This window comes from Nicotiana tabacum, chromosome 19, assembly GCF_000715075.1.
Source record: "Nicotiana tabacum cultivar K326 chromosome 19, ASM71507v2, whole genome shotgun sequence".
NCBI lineage: Eukaryota > Viridiplantae > Streptophyta > Magnoliopsida > Solanales > Solanaceae > Nicotiana > Nicotiana tabacum.
The window spans coordinates 43,712,682-43,726,211 of NC_134098.1; the positions used below are offsets into that span (position 1 = coordinate 43,712,682).

A 13,530-nucleotide genomic window follows, 5' to 3' on the forward strand; every position below is an offset into this window, starting at 1 on the left:
TAGGACAACAAAAGCAAATGTCATATTATGTAATAACAAAGATCTAAGAATATGAAAATACAAGAACAGTGCCAATACTACCGACAAGAATGACGCACCGTGTAATAACAAGGAAGTATGAATAGTAAAATATAAGACTAGTACTAATATTGTTGGTGGGACTAGGAGAAACACTCGACTAGCTGTCAACCCACAACCCTAATTCTCGACCTCCACACCTTCCTATCGAGGGTCATGTCCTCGGTAAGTTGAAGTAGTGCCATGTCATGCCTAATCAACTTTATCTAGTGCTTCTTATGCCTCCCTCTACCCCTCATCTATCCTCCCATGGTCAACCTTTCACACCTCCTAACTGGGGCATCGGAATCTTTTCTCTTTACATGTTCGAACTATCTCATCATATTCTCGCAACTTATCTTTTACGGGAGTTACACCCACCTTGTCCCTAATAACTTCATTCCTAATCTTACCTTTCCTGGTATGCTCACACATACATCTCAACATCATCATTTTTGCCACTTTCATCTTATGAACATGAGACTTTTTGACTGGCCAATACTCGGCTCCATACAATATAGTTGGTCTAACTACTACCCTGTAGAGCTTACCCTTGAGTCTTGGTGGTACATTCCTATCACACAAAATACGAGACACGAGTCTTCATTTCATCCACCCCGCTCCAATACGATGAGTAACATCTTCGTCAATATCCCTATTACCTTGCTTTACAAACCCAAGGTATTTAAAACTATCTCTCTTGGGGATGACTTGTGTATCAAGCTTTACATCCATTTCTGCTTCATGCATCCCAACACTGAACTTGCACGCTAAGTATTCTGTTTTAGTCCTACTCAAATTGAAACCTTTATACTCCAGAGTCTGTCTCCACACCTCCAACCAAGTGTTAACCCTGCATCGCACTACGTTAATCAGCACTATGTCATCTGCAAATAACATATACCATGGTACCTTCCCTTGGATGTGTCGCGCCAGCACATCCATCGCCAAAACAAATAAAAATGGGCTGAGAGCTGATCACTGATACAACCCCATTACCCCTGAAAAATAATCCGAGTCTTCTCCCACATTCCTCATCCTACTCTTAGCTCTGTTGTACATATCCTTGATCACCATAATGTAATCTATCGGAACTCTGCTAAGCTTTAAACATCTCCATAGAACCTCCCTTGGGACTTTGTCGTAGGAATTTTTTAGGTCAATGAATACTATATGCAGGTCCTTCTTCCATTCACTATATTGTTCTATCAATCTCCTCACAAGATGAATAGCTTTAGTAGTCGACCGCCCCGACATGGATCCGAACTGATTCTCTGAGATAAACACACCCCTCCTCACCCTCCTCTCTACCACTCTCTCTCACACTTTCATAGTGTGATTCAGCAGCTTAATACCCCTATAGTTATTGCAATTATGGACATCACCCTTGTTCTTATACAACAGAACCATCAAACTCCACCTCCATTCCTCAGGCATCTTCCTCGACTTAAAAATGATATTAAACAGTCCAGTAAGCCACTCAAAATCTTCCCGATCCGCATCCTTCCAGAATTCCACCGGAATCTCATACTTCTAGCATATCATCAACACCTCACACTTAAAGCATTACTCTTCCTCGAGTAATACAAACTACAACTCGCCTAACTCATTATGCCAAGAATATTTAAAATAGACAAAGTAGCTTACCTTAACCTTCTAGCCTCAAGACTCAACTCAAAAGCATCAGTTTTTTACTCTAACAAAGAAGCCAAAGAACATAAAATCCCTTGTAAGTCGTGTGCCCCTCGCAACAAGTAATAGAGAATAGTTCCACACACATACAATTCAAAAATAATTAAGGACTCTGGATAAAAAGAATTAACTCACTCTCAGAATCAAAATTCATGTGCCACACACGATGTACTTTTGCTTGGTGTAATACTCTAATACTCTACTAATTCAAGCTCACCCAGTCTAAGGTCAAGTATCGCTTAAATTGGTTGTAATATAGGCTGCGGGATGTATATAATACAATATGAATAATAGTGACTATCCCTCCTTAAGTACTTAATACATACAACTCCATAAATTACACACCTCTTTCTATGAACAATAACTTTTCCGACCTTCAAAACAAATTAACACCAGAATTTTCTTTTTCATTAAGCACAACATAGCAAGATTTACTATTAACAAGGAATATTTCTTTACGCACACTTTTTTCTTTTTGATTTTTTGTTTTTTTCTATTGCCTTTTTTTGGTCTTCTTTTTACAATTCCCTACCATGGCTCTTATATTTGTTTTATAATACTGCATATTTTGTCCTATTTTATGGGTTCCACTCTAAAATTTAACCAAACCTTCCTTAACTTTTTAAAAGCTCATTACAAAATCAAGTGCTCGCTAGAGGTGAAAGTGTTCAAAAAGATGGCCAATTCATACCAAAGGAATTAGGCTTGTAATATGATTACCAAAGAAATATGATTATAAGCTCAAACGAACTAACTAGAATACGCAATATTAGGTGGGAAAAAAGACATATTATGGCTAGCAAGAAAATGCCTCTATCACTTGCTAGACAGAACAAGACTTACTATTTCGCCTTACACATATTCGCGGCAAGTTCTAGACATGAGGAGATATGCACAAAACAGCATCAAGAACATCACTTACATATTAGCACACAACTCACTCAGGATCAAATCTATTCTGACTCTCTAATCAAAACAGTTAAGAAAAGTTAAGTATTTATAGCACTTATACTAGAGTTTAAGATGTGAGCCTAGGCGTCACCAACAAGGCACTCACTACTCTCTAGGCAAAATAAAGTTAAAAAGAGTTCCTCCAATTTACTACTAGCATAAGATTCTCTACTCCTAAGAAAATTTTAAAATTACCTATACTCAGTTCGAGAAAAAAATCTTGAAAAAGAATCGCGACACAAAACATTACCAAAGGAATATTATTATACTACCTAAAAATTTAAAAATTAAAAGAATAAAAGATATATTTTTGAATTTTTAAATTTTTTATTTTTTGTATTTAAATAAAAGGGTGAGTAAAGACAATAAATAAAAACATATACATACATTCCCTCCTCTTCTCCACTTTAAATTGTGGCATGTTCTCATGACACACAAATAAAAGGAAAGAGGTAAAGGAAATTTTGCTGAATTCTTTCTTCAGCGATGGCCATAGTGCAATTCATCTTGCCAAGAATCCAGTATTTCATGCAAGATCAAAGTACATCCAGCTCAGATATCATCATATCTGAGAGTTAATAAATGATAGAACTCTTTCCCTGCAGAAGATAGCAGGATCGAAGAACCCATCAGACATGTTGACCAAAGTTGTCGGTGTTGACAAACTGACGTTGTGCACTGCCTCAGTTAGCCTTCAAGATTGATAATGTGAATGCGCCACACCAGAGAATAATAACTATTTTTCTTCTTTATTGATGTAACATGAGTTTTGAGGGGAGATTGATGGGATCAAACTCCGTTGTTTGTAAGAGAAAGAAAAGAGAGAAGACAAAACAAAAGTGAAAAGTCAAAGAAAGAAATACATGAAAAGAAAAGAAAAAGATATGTGGAAAAGAAAAAGAAAGAAAGGAAGTTAGAATGAAAAGACCCCAAAATGTTAAAGAATTAAATTGGTTTACAATCGTGATGCCGTCCCGCCGCATGTTCACGCTGAATATTTCAGTTGATTTCTCTGCCTATAAATAGACATCCCCTTCTCAGTTGTAATCTATCCTCACAACTTCTTCTTCTCTCTAATTAATAAATAGTTATTCTTTGTGTGGCTGTGGAGTAGGCAAAAATTATCGAACCATGTAAATCTTATCTTGTCTTGTGCAATTTATTATTTTTTTTTAAAAATTATTTTATCCCTTCTATTAGTTTGACACGCTTCCCAACAAAAGTTCTTCTTCTTATGAATCGCCCTCATCATCAAATGTGATCCAACTCCCTCAGATGTTGGATTGTACAACGAGGTTCTAAACAGACAACGGAAGCAAATTCAGAATCCTACCAAAATAACTCCATATAGGCCTAACAATAATTGAGTCGACAATCAACGAAGTACACAAGTAGATAAAGTTAATTGCAGCTAAAGAAACTAGGGAAAAGGGCTAAATATATCCCTCTATTTTCATATATTATTTGTATTTAACCTCCGTTATACTATCATGCCAAATTTATCCCTACCATTATACTATCGGGCCAAATTTGCCCCTACCATTATACTATCGGGCCAAATTTACCCTACAATCAGCAAATTTTTAAAAATACCCCTTGATCTGTTAAGTAATCCAAAATCTCCCAAATTCCTTTAATTTAAATCACTTGTTGTTGTTCTTGGTCCACTATTTTAATTTCAAAAATTACCATTGATGTTCTTCTTGGTCCAATGCACCCATTTCTCTTTTTGTAATAAATAAAATTTGTTTAAAATTTTATTTATTTTTCAATCATATACACACCGTAGAATTTAGTGGGTCTATATATTTATTGTGTATTATACGCAATTGATCATCATGTATGTACATGTATATTCAAATATATTTTGTCATTGCTTGGTTAGTATAGAGTTCGATCGACTAACTTAAGAGTGCAAAATGTGTAGGCATTTAATTAAAGTAAAGTTGAATTAGACAATGTAAAGTCTCCGAGAAACTTCAACTTCAATCACTAATACTTGCAAAATCTCCATACATTTGGTGCAATGAATTCATTAAAATTGGGATATTATAAATACTTTTAGAATTTAGAAAAGCTACCCAATTTAGATTTTTAAATTTAATACACTTTGTTTATTCGGTCGTATTATTTAATAATATTTTCTCATTTTTTTTCTTCTCTAATTTAGAAAGCAGGTAAATGCCAATTATTTCAAAAATAGTGGACCAAGAAGAACAACAAGTGATTTAAATAAAAGGAATTTGGGAGGTTTTGGATTACTTAACTGATCAAGGGATATTTTTAAAAGTTTGCTGATTGTAGGGGTAAATTTGGTCCGATAGTATAACGATAGGGGTAAATTTGGCCCAATAGTATAACGATAGAGATTAAATATAGACTAGAAGGGTATATTTGTCCTTTTTTCCCCAAGAAACTATGACATCTAATGTTATACAGGTTAAAATATACCAAAAGGCCATATAAAATGGAATAGGTAGAATATTTTGGTATTCTCCCCACTAATATATGTCAGAAGAAATTTGTAAAAAATAATGTAGTGCAAATAAGAAAATTTAAGATCAATATCAAACGCGGAAGTCAGCGACTTAGTCCTCCAGATAAAGTAGGTTCAATTCATGCATTTGGGTCTCCACATTAATTTCCTCAATAAAATGGGCGGTTGCTTTTCTTGCCAAAGATGCCATGCCCATATGTGGAAGACATCAAAGCAACAAGGAGGGGAAATTGCAAAAGCACGAAGGAGACGATTGGTAAGCAAGCCAGTGTAGCCACAGATGCAAGCACAAATGCTTTCTTCTGCCCGAACACAATATACACGGTTGCACTGAAGCTAATCGTCATGAGTGTTATGGAGAGAAATAGAGTAAACAAACCCAGAATTAGACTCCTAGGCAAAGCATAAAGGAAATCTTCTTCTGCATAACGGGAAGTCAGAACGGATAAACACACCAACAGGGAGGTGCTAGAAGTGAATAGTGATGCTGCATTCGAGATGGAGAAAACAATGAAAGCAACGTTTCTGGCGAAAGTGGGGAGTCCACTTTCGCCGTCATTGCCACCTGGAACTGTAATTGCTGCAGCAAATGCGATGGTAGCAATGAGTGCAGCTGCAATTGTGCATGAATTTGCTGTATCTTTCATCCATTGTTCTCCTTTTATCTTCAACTCAGCATGTTCCGTAGTAAATACTACACTCGGAATTTTGCCCTCATTGTTGCAAATCTCCCAGTAAGAAGGCGGTACAAGCTTCTTTACTTCCTATACAAGATCGTTATGCAATGTTAATGAAGAGCTGCTGCAAAAAAAAGTTCTTTCTTTCTATTTAACAAAACGTATAAAATGAGTAGTTAGAATACTAGGGCCTAAAAAACGGTTAGAATATATATTAGTACTAGGGTAAAATGACAAAATTAAGAAAGTGTTTAAAAGAAGTTGATAATCCCAAATTGGCAAAAATAGTAAATTACTACTCAGCTAATATATACTTTAGCTGAACACAATATGAAAAAAAAAAAAATCCTTAATCACATATTGACAAATTCGAGAAGGATGCATGGGTGGCAAAGAAGTTATGATTACCTTGAACCATTGTAATTCTCGTTGCATCTGAAGAGCTGGGCCGGAAACAAGGTTTAGTTTATTTTGGGGCGCTAGTTTTCCAGCCAAATGCAGCATGGTATTGCGGGATGAGTCTGCTGAAATCATCAATTGGTGCCTATGTTGACTCATCTGATAAACCAAGTTAAACACATTTTCGCATCGATGCTCTATTGCAAGGTGGAATATATTCTTGTCATTTCGGTCTATAGAGTAAACTAGTGAAGGAAATTTTCTCACAATAATTTCAACAAGCTCATAGCTGCCATAGCGTGCTGCTTCAAGGAGAGGACGACTAACAATTGAATCAACTTCTTCGTGACTCAATCTTTCTATTTTTTCACATAGGCATTCTGCAAACTTAACTGCATTGTAATGTTTTGACTTTTTCTCTCGGACGTGTAGCAAAGGTGGCACTGCGATGCATGACCAGACGATGAGCAAAATTTCGAGGGACCCATTGCACAAGGAAATTAACAAATTTTAGCTAGGGGTACACAAAAATCATTAAAGGCATCCTACATTCTTTCAGCCAAATCCTTTCTACTGGTGTATTATTCGATTCGGTACGTTATCAGTGTTATAAATTCGTTTAACAGTTAATTAATTCCCTCTTTCTTTTTTTGGTGATAGCATTTTTATTTGAAAGATAAAATCTTTTTATGAAATAAGGCACAATAAATTTAAAAAGCTGAACAGCTAGGGATACAAGGATAGCAGGACAACTTACTGCATTTTTCAAGAACATCAAACAGAAGTGCACCCAACTTCTTGATCACTGTGACGCAAACCAAGTTATTAGTTAAACTCTGTCTATTGAAACACATGCAGATATACTTTTACTACTAGAAATTCGGTAAAAATCGACCACGAAAAATCGGCCAAAAAACCGACCAAAGTTGGTCGGTTTTTCAAAATATTTTATTTTTTAATTTTTTTTTACGAAACCGACCAACTTTGGTCTGTTTTCTTTGACGCAAAAATGCGGGAAACTATTTTTTGTCGTCAAGAAACCGACCAACTTTGGTCGGTTTTTTATTTCAAATAAATTAAAATTAATATTAAAAAACCGACCGAAATCGGTCGGTTAATTCGGCCGGTCATTTTAAAAAACCGACCGAATTTGGTCGGTAATTTTATTTTTTAATAAAACTTTCGTGTGAAAATACAATTAAAGAGTATAAATAAAATAAAAGATAGTCTTAAAACAAAATGCACAAATGGTCTAGTGGTAGAATAGTATCCTGCCACAGTATAAACCCCGGTTCGATTCCCAGATGGTGTATTTTTTAATTACATAATTAAAAAACCGATCAATATTTTTTTTCTTTTTTGAATTTAATTGACCGACCAAAGTTGGTCGGTATTTCCGACCAACTTTGGTCGGTATGCCCTTCCGACCTTCAAAATACCGACCACATATTAATGATCGCGTTTTGGACGGTTATTGGCCATTACCGACCAACTTTGATCGGTTTTTTGGATTTTTTTCCCGAATTTCTAGCTGTGTTTTAGTATTTAGTAAATTCATTTTCTCCTCTTCCACCCTTGAGAATGTCTGACTTCAAAATTTGTCGTGGACATCTGTTGAAAAAAAAAATTGTATCCCTCGAAAATTGAAGATGGAAAGGCTCACCAGTTCGGAAATAAAGTCTTTCACAAAGTTTTGGCTTAAACATTTGTGGTTCATCGGTTACATTCTCAACGTCATTCGGTATTCTTTTATGACTCCTTGAAGTTGACCTGACAGGGACACCTAAAGAGAAAAGAAAAGGTAATTTTTTTTAATGGTAATTAATAATTAAACACGAGTACAATTCTTCTTTTCCTTTTCATATATATATATATATATATATATATATATATATATATATATGATGTTATTTGACTAGGCATATAATTTAAAGAACTTTTTTTGACATATATTAATGTTTTTTAAAATTTATGGTCCTACAAATATCATGACATTTCTATAATTATAAGAACATGTTATTTAAATTAAGATGAAAAGTTTAAAGTTAAAAAATTCAAATATAAAGAGATGTAATTGTTCCTGAAACAAACTAAAAAAATAATAGTCCCATATAAAATAGAAGGGATTGAGAGGTAAGTATTTTCAATTAAGGCAGAGGAGGTTAAACTCACAAGAGAAGAGTAATAGTTGCCAATAGTTTAAACGACTTCCACTAAGGAATGCAAATTCCTTCATGGCAAGCTCCTTCAAAGCAGATTTTTCATGTTCGTCATTTTTGGCCAAATCAGGGTGCTGTTTCACCAACTCAGTAGCGAAATCTGCCAATTATACTTGCTAAATATTACTAGTAATTAACTGAAATGAGATAAAACTGGTTGCAATAATTAACAATATTTGCGTGAAGTAGAATAATAATATATTTACGACTCACTTTCGGATATACTCCCTATATTTAAACTCGAACAGTACTTACACCCCCTATATTATGGAATTCTACACTTGCACCCCCTATGAGGTATATCCATCTGTTAAAATATAATTTAAAAGACAAATTAAAATCATAAATAAAAAGTTAGTTTAAATTTTTGATTTTAAAATACGTGAGGTGTATCCAGTGACGAAGCTATCCACGGGTATTCAAATTTGAAAGAAGTAAAAAAAAATCCCGACAAATGATGTTCAATATGTGTTATATACCTATAAAACATAATATTTTATTTATATATACACAATGCAACTTTTCATCGAAGGATGGTTATAACCATGTGGCTTCGCCAACGGGTGTATCCAAACTAATTCATGTTATAAGAGTGTTTAGTGCGGTTAATCCCGATATATTATTAAACATAGCAAATATCAAATAGCAAGCCATACACATGAGTTGGTCGCCGTCGCCACAATAAATTATCATTTCGGTGAAAATTGAAATCAATAAACATCAGTATGGACAAGCCATTTCTCCTTTAATGTGGTGAACATTTTCTCAGTGGTTTTATCAGACTATTTAAAAGTCCACATACAACAGATTATTATATACGGTGATGGGTCAATCACGAGGGAAAAAATTAATCCCTCGGTTTCAAAAGGTTTTCTTTGACTATATTTTTTGCAATTAATTTTTAAATATTTTGAATTATTAACTATTAGTACGTACTTGTATGTAATTTTTAAATATGTAAATTTTAAAAAACTTAAAAAATGTATATAAAATTCAAAAAAAATAGTCGATTTGACCCACCGAATTAAAATGTTCAAACAAGTTTGAGACGATCGAAGGGATTATAAGATATGTAAGAGATATCTAAGATATGCTTACCATACATGTCAGAATGGATTAATCTGCGGAGAAGCCTAATGCCGCTGGAGCCTGTATAAGGATCAAGGACTGTAGTGACACCCAAGAGATAAGCATAGATATCCACAGAATTGAAGCCATATTCAGCTGCATCGTGGATGCATCGTGGATTGGATAGAGATCACCCTCGCTGCCAATATTAGGCAAATTCTTATTTCGGCCGACTAGGATTTTAGCTGCGTCTAAGTTGCCAAATCTAGCAGCATAGTGAAGAGGAGTATCCCCGTTACAGTCTCCCATGTCTAACGGGTCGTCGGGCGCCATCGAATCCACCAACTTTTCGACGAAATGCTTAGCGTTATCATTCTTTGCGCCAACTGCGACGTGGAGTGCTGTCTGAAAGTCGCAGTTGAGCGGAGCTCTGCTTGCTTTGTTCTCTCCCATGAAGAATGCTTCTGCTTCCTCCCAACTTCCACTCAGTGAAGCTCTGTACAGTGGCAAATATCGGTTGTAATCTTCTATTTCTTCATAGCTATCTTCTGTAAAATAAAAAATCGTGATTATTTTATTTCATCCCTTCCAGGAAGAAAAGCTGACTTTCAACCAAAATGTCGAGCATCTTAATATACTACGTCTTTGGGAAATGTCGTACTTATCTTGTTTTGGTAAATCAATTTGAATGAAAATTACACAACTCAGAAGAAATGGCTTCAAAAGACACAGTGGAAAGAGTCGTTAAAGGGGATATATATATATATATTTTTTTAAGGGGATATATTATAAGCTAGAAGTCTAGAGGTTTTCAAATGACTGTGATTCTCTATGATTGATGATCGTTTCATGGCTCGTGAAGGACCCTTGATCGCTTAAAGTAAAGTATGATAATCTTTTTTCCTCCAAGCTCACCTTAAAAACTAAAATCTCCCTCTGATAAAATATATAGATGAAACTATATATTGCAGGCTCGTTGTTATCCATTATCAATCCCCTTTATGTATCTTTTTTAACAAAATTAATATATTGTACTATTTTTCGACTAATTAATTAACGCTTTATCTAGTAATTCAAATGATGATATGTCTTATTCCAAATTATGATTTCACAAGACAACTGAGTGGTGATTTTTAAACCCAACACCTATTTTACTCCCTAGAGTTGATTTTCAACATTTGCCTCGATGTTTAGTATATGATGTATTCTTTCCCTTTTTTAATCTATGTTATTGGATTTGCATATTGTTTACCCAAAAAATCGGATTACATTGAATTTATATATGGTTTTAAGGGTAAGTAGATTCCTTTGATCTGAAGATAACAATATACGTATTTGTGACGCAAAATAGAAAATGATAAACAAAGATACTTAGTGAGCTTTAGAAAGATAAACACAATCAATCCTTAATCCCATGGAAGATGTCTTCTATTACAATCTATCTTGCCTTTTATAGCCAAGGATCACTACTTTATCTATAGCAACATAATGGAATAATATTACTAGTGGAGGACCCATGATGGTGTGTCTCCTCCTTAATTTCCGCCAAGATTCTCTCATTTGGTGCGGTTGTAACAGCCTTTTGTCTGTGAGTTCGATACCGACTCGAGCTCGGTGTCGGATCAGAACCTCGGCCTTGGTTTCGAGCTTGGTGATCACTTTCGGGCATCGATGTTCGGGACCTGTATCGGTCGATGTTACCTCGGTCGATTCGGACGTCCCGAGCTTGACGCCCCCATCTCGAAATTTGTTCGGGTTCTTCATGAAGATACCCCTTGACTGAGATGCCATCCTCGATCGATCTTTATGATCGAGGATCAGTTTTAACCGTATACAGATAGCCCCCTCGTTTCTTGAAAAGGAGATGACGAGAAACGATGTGATTTCCCTAAGGTTCGACCGAACCAATAATGGCATTTCTATCGACTTTGACTATGACATGCGTGATAGCTGTCCCATCGATTTTGTTTTATCGAGGCATTTAATGTGTGTCAGTCGGTGGTCGGCCATCGCTAGAAACGAATCGCCATGCCTTATAAATAGTTTTTCCATATAATGTTTTCCACTTTTGTGCTTCCTCTTTTCCCAAATTCCCTTTGATTATTTTCTCCAATTCGTTGCTTTAGTGTCGCTTGTACCAGAGTTTTGGTGTTGTCCCCTCTTTCACCTTCCTTTGCGACTTTTTCTTCTCATATTGATGGCGAAAACTTCAAAAATCGTACCTCACAAGGAGAAAGCTTCCTCCTCACGGCCGTGTGACGATAAGGCACCGACGGAGCCATCCGTTCAAGATTATATTCCCGGCTCGTGTAATTTAAAAATTGATTTTAGGGTGGAGAACCCTTCGTCCGTTCCTAGTCAGTGTGAGCACGTATCGATGTATACGTGCTCTATAGCAGAGGTTCACCTCGAGGCCGTCAGAAAAGACTGCGGCTGGGGTTCTGAGGTTGTGTTACAAATCCCATCCTCCGATGAGAGCGTCACTACCTATGTGGAGGGATTTTTAAGTGTTTACACCTATCCATTTACGTTGGGAGCTGTCTATCCCGTGATCTTTGATTTCTGCAGGAGATATCAGGTCACCCTCGGCCAAATTCATCCTTCCTTATGGCGTATAGTCATCCTATTGCATTTCTTCTCTATCAAAGCCGGAGGGTTGGATTTTTCTCTGAACCACCTTATACGACTGTATCGGCCTCAGATTTATCGTGGACTAATTAGGCTACATCGTCGAGCGTCGAAGGCTTTGATGTCGAGCATCGATGAATATAAGGATCGAGGTTGGATGGGTCGATATATTCGAGTGAGGACTCGTGATCTTATCCCGGAGGAAAAGATGTCGTTTCCTGAAAAATGGAATTTCGACCGTAAGTGATTCATGTTTGCTTTTCGTGTCTTTTTCTGTTTTTGTTAATATTATTTTCTGATGTCCAGCTGCACCTTGGATGCCACAAGCTGTGCCTGATCTCGAGGATTGGGTTCGAAAGTTAGCCTCGACTTCATCCTATGCCGAGCGCGCTTGGCGTGATTTGTCTAAAGGTATATGGGAGGCCAAGAATCATGGTGAGGTTTGGTTCCTGTTTCCCTCGAGGTATATTCTGCGTTCATTTCGTTATCGATTTTTCCTTTGTATATATGTGTAACTAGGGATGCCGTTTTGAGGCCTTTGAGCGGTGATGAAGGAAACAAGTCCCCGATCCTGGAACAGGGAAAAGAAAAGAAACGAAGGGCTTCCTCTCGGCCGGAGGACCCTAAGCCCAAAACTCGAAAGGTGAGGAGAAAAATCATTGCCCTTTTGATCGACTCGGTCCAATGACTGAGGGAGGAAGGAGAAGAAGAAGATAGCTCCTCGGATTTGGTAGTCCGACCTACGGAGGCATCGAGGTTGCTAGAGCTGCTAAGCCGATGGCGGCCGTGCCCATCGGGGTTGGTTCCGAAGACCTAAGTCTCGATCGGAGTACTCCGAGTGATTTGCTTAGGGCAATGGCAATGGGTCATTCACCTTCTCTTCCGTCTTTTTCTGAGGAGGCATTGAAGGAGGCTCGAGAGCTGAAGACTCCCGATATTGGTGCTAGCCCAGGTGCAGCGGATCCTTTTAAGGATTATTTTACTGGTGTTGATGACAGTTCCGATATCGGTGATGCTTCTCTTTTGTTAGAGGAAGCTCAGCGTTTTATTACTCGGGTAATGATTCTTCCATACTTGGCTTCTTTGTTCTTTTCCATACTTGACAGTTCCGATATCGGTGATCCTTCTTTGTTTTATTGGTGTTGATGACAGTTTCTAACTATGTAGGCCATCGGTAGGTTTCGAGTTGATCTTAGCCAGTGTGAGGCTGAACTCCGGAAGGTCCTAGGTGAAAGAGATGACCTTCGGCTTCATTGTAGCAAAAAGGAGGAGGCTATAAAAGATCTTCAAGCGGATTTGGCTAAGGTTCGTGAAGAAAGGGTCGAGCTCGATTAGCAGGTGA

The 13,530-nt window shown here is 36.8% G+C and overlaps 2 protein-coding genes across 2 annotated transcripts; both read right to left on the reverse strand.

Moving 5' to 3' along the window:
* Positions 1-660: 660 nt before the first annotated feature.
* Positions 661-1,002, reverse strand: LOC142173448 (uncharacterized). Its single transcript, XM_075239040.1, has one exon. It carries the CDS (start codon positions 1,000-1,002, stop codon positions 661-663), a length of 342 nt encoding a protein of 113 aa, XP_075095141.1.
* Positions 1,003-5,140: 4,138 nt separating this feature from the next.
* On the reverse strand, positions 5,141-9,744 carry LOC107819660 (uncharacterized). The gene is made up of 6 exons (XM_016645792.2): positions 9,591-9,744; positions 8,446-8,592; positions 7,937-8,056; positions 7,031-7,078; positions 6,283-6,716; positions 5,141-5,961 (listed from the first exon to the last, which is right to left on the reverse strand). Exons 1-6 carry the CDS (start codon positions 9,595-9,597, stop codon positions 5,347-5,349), a joined length of 1,371 nt encoding a protein of 456 aa, XP_016501278.2. The 5' UTR covers positions 9,598-9,744; the 3' UTR covers positions 5,141-5,346.
* Between the last annotated feature and the right edge of the window lie 3,786 nt (positions 9,745-13,530).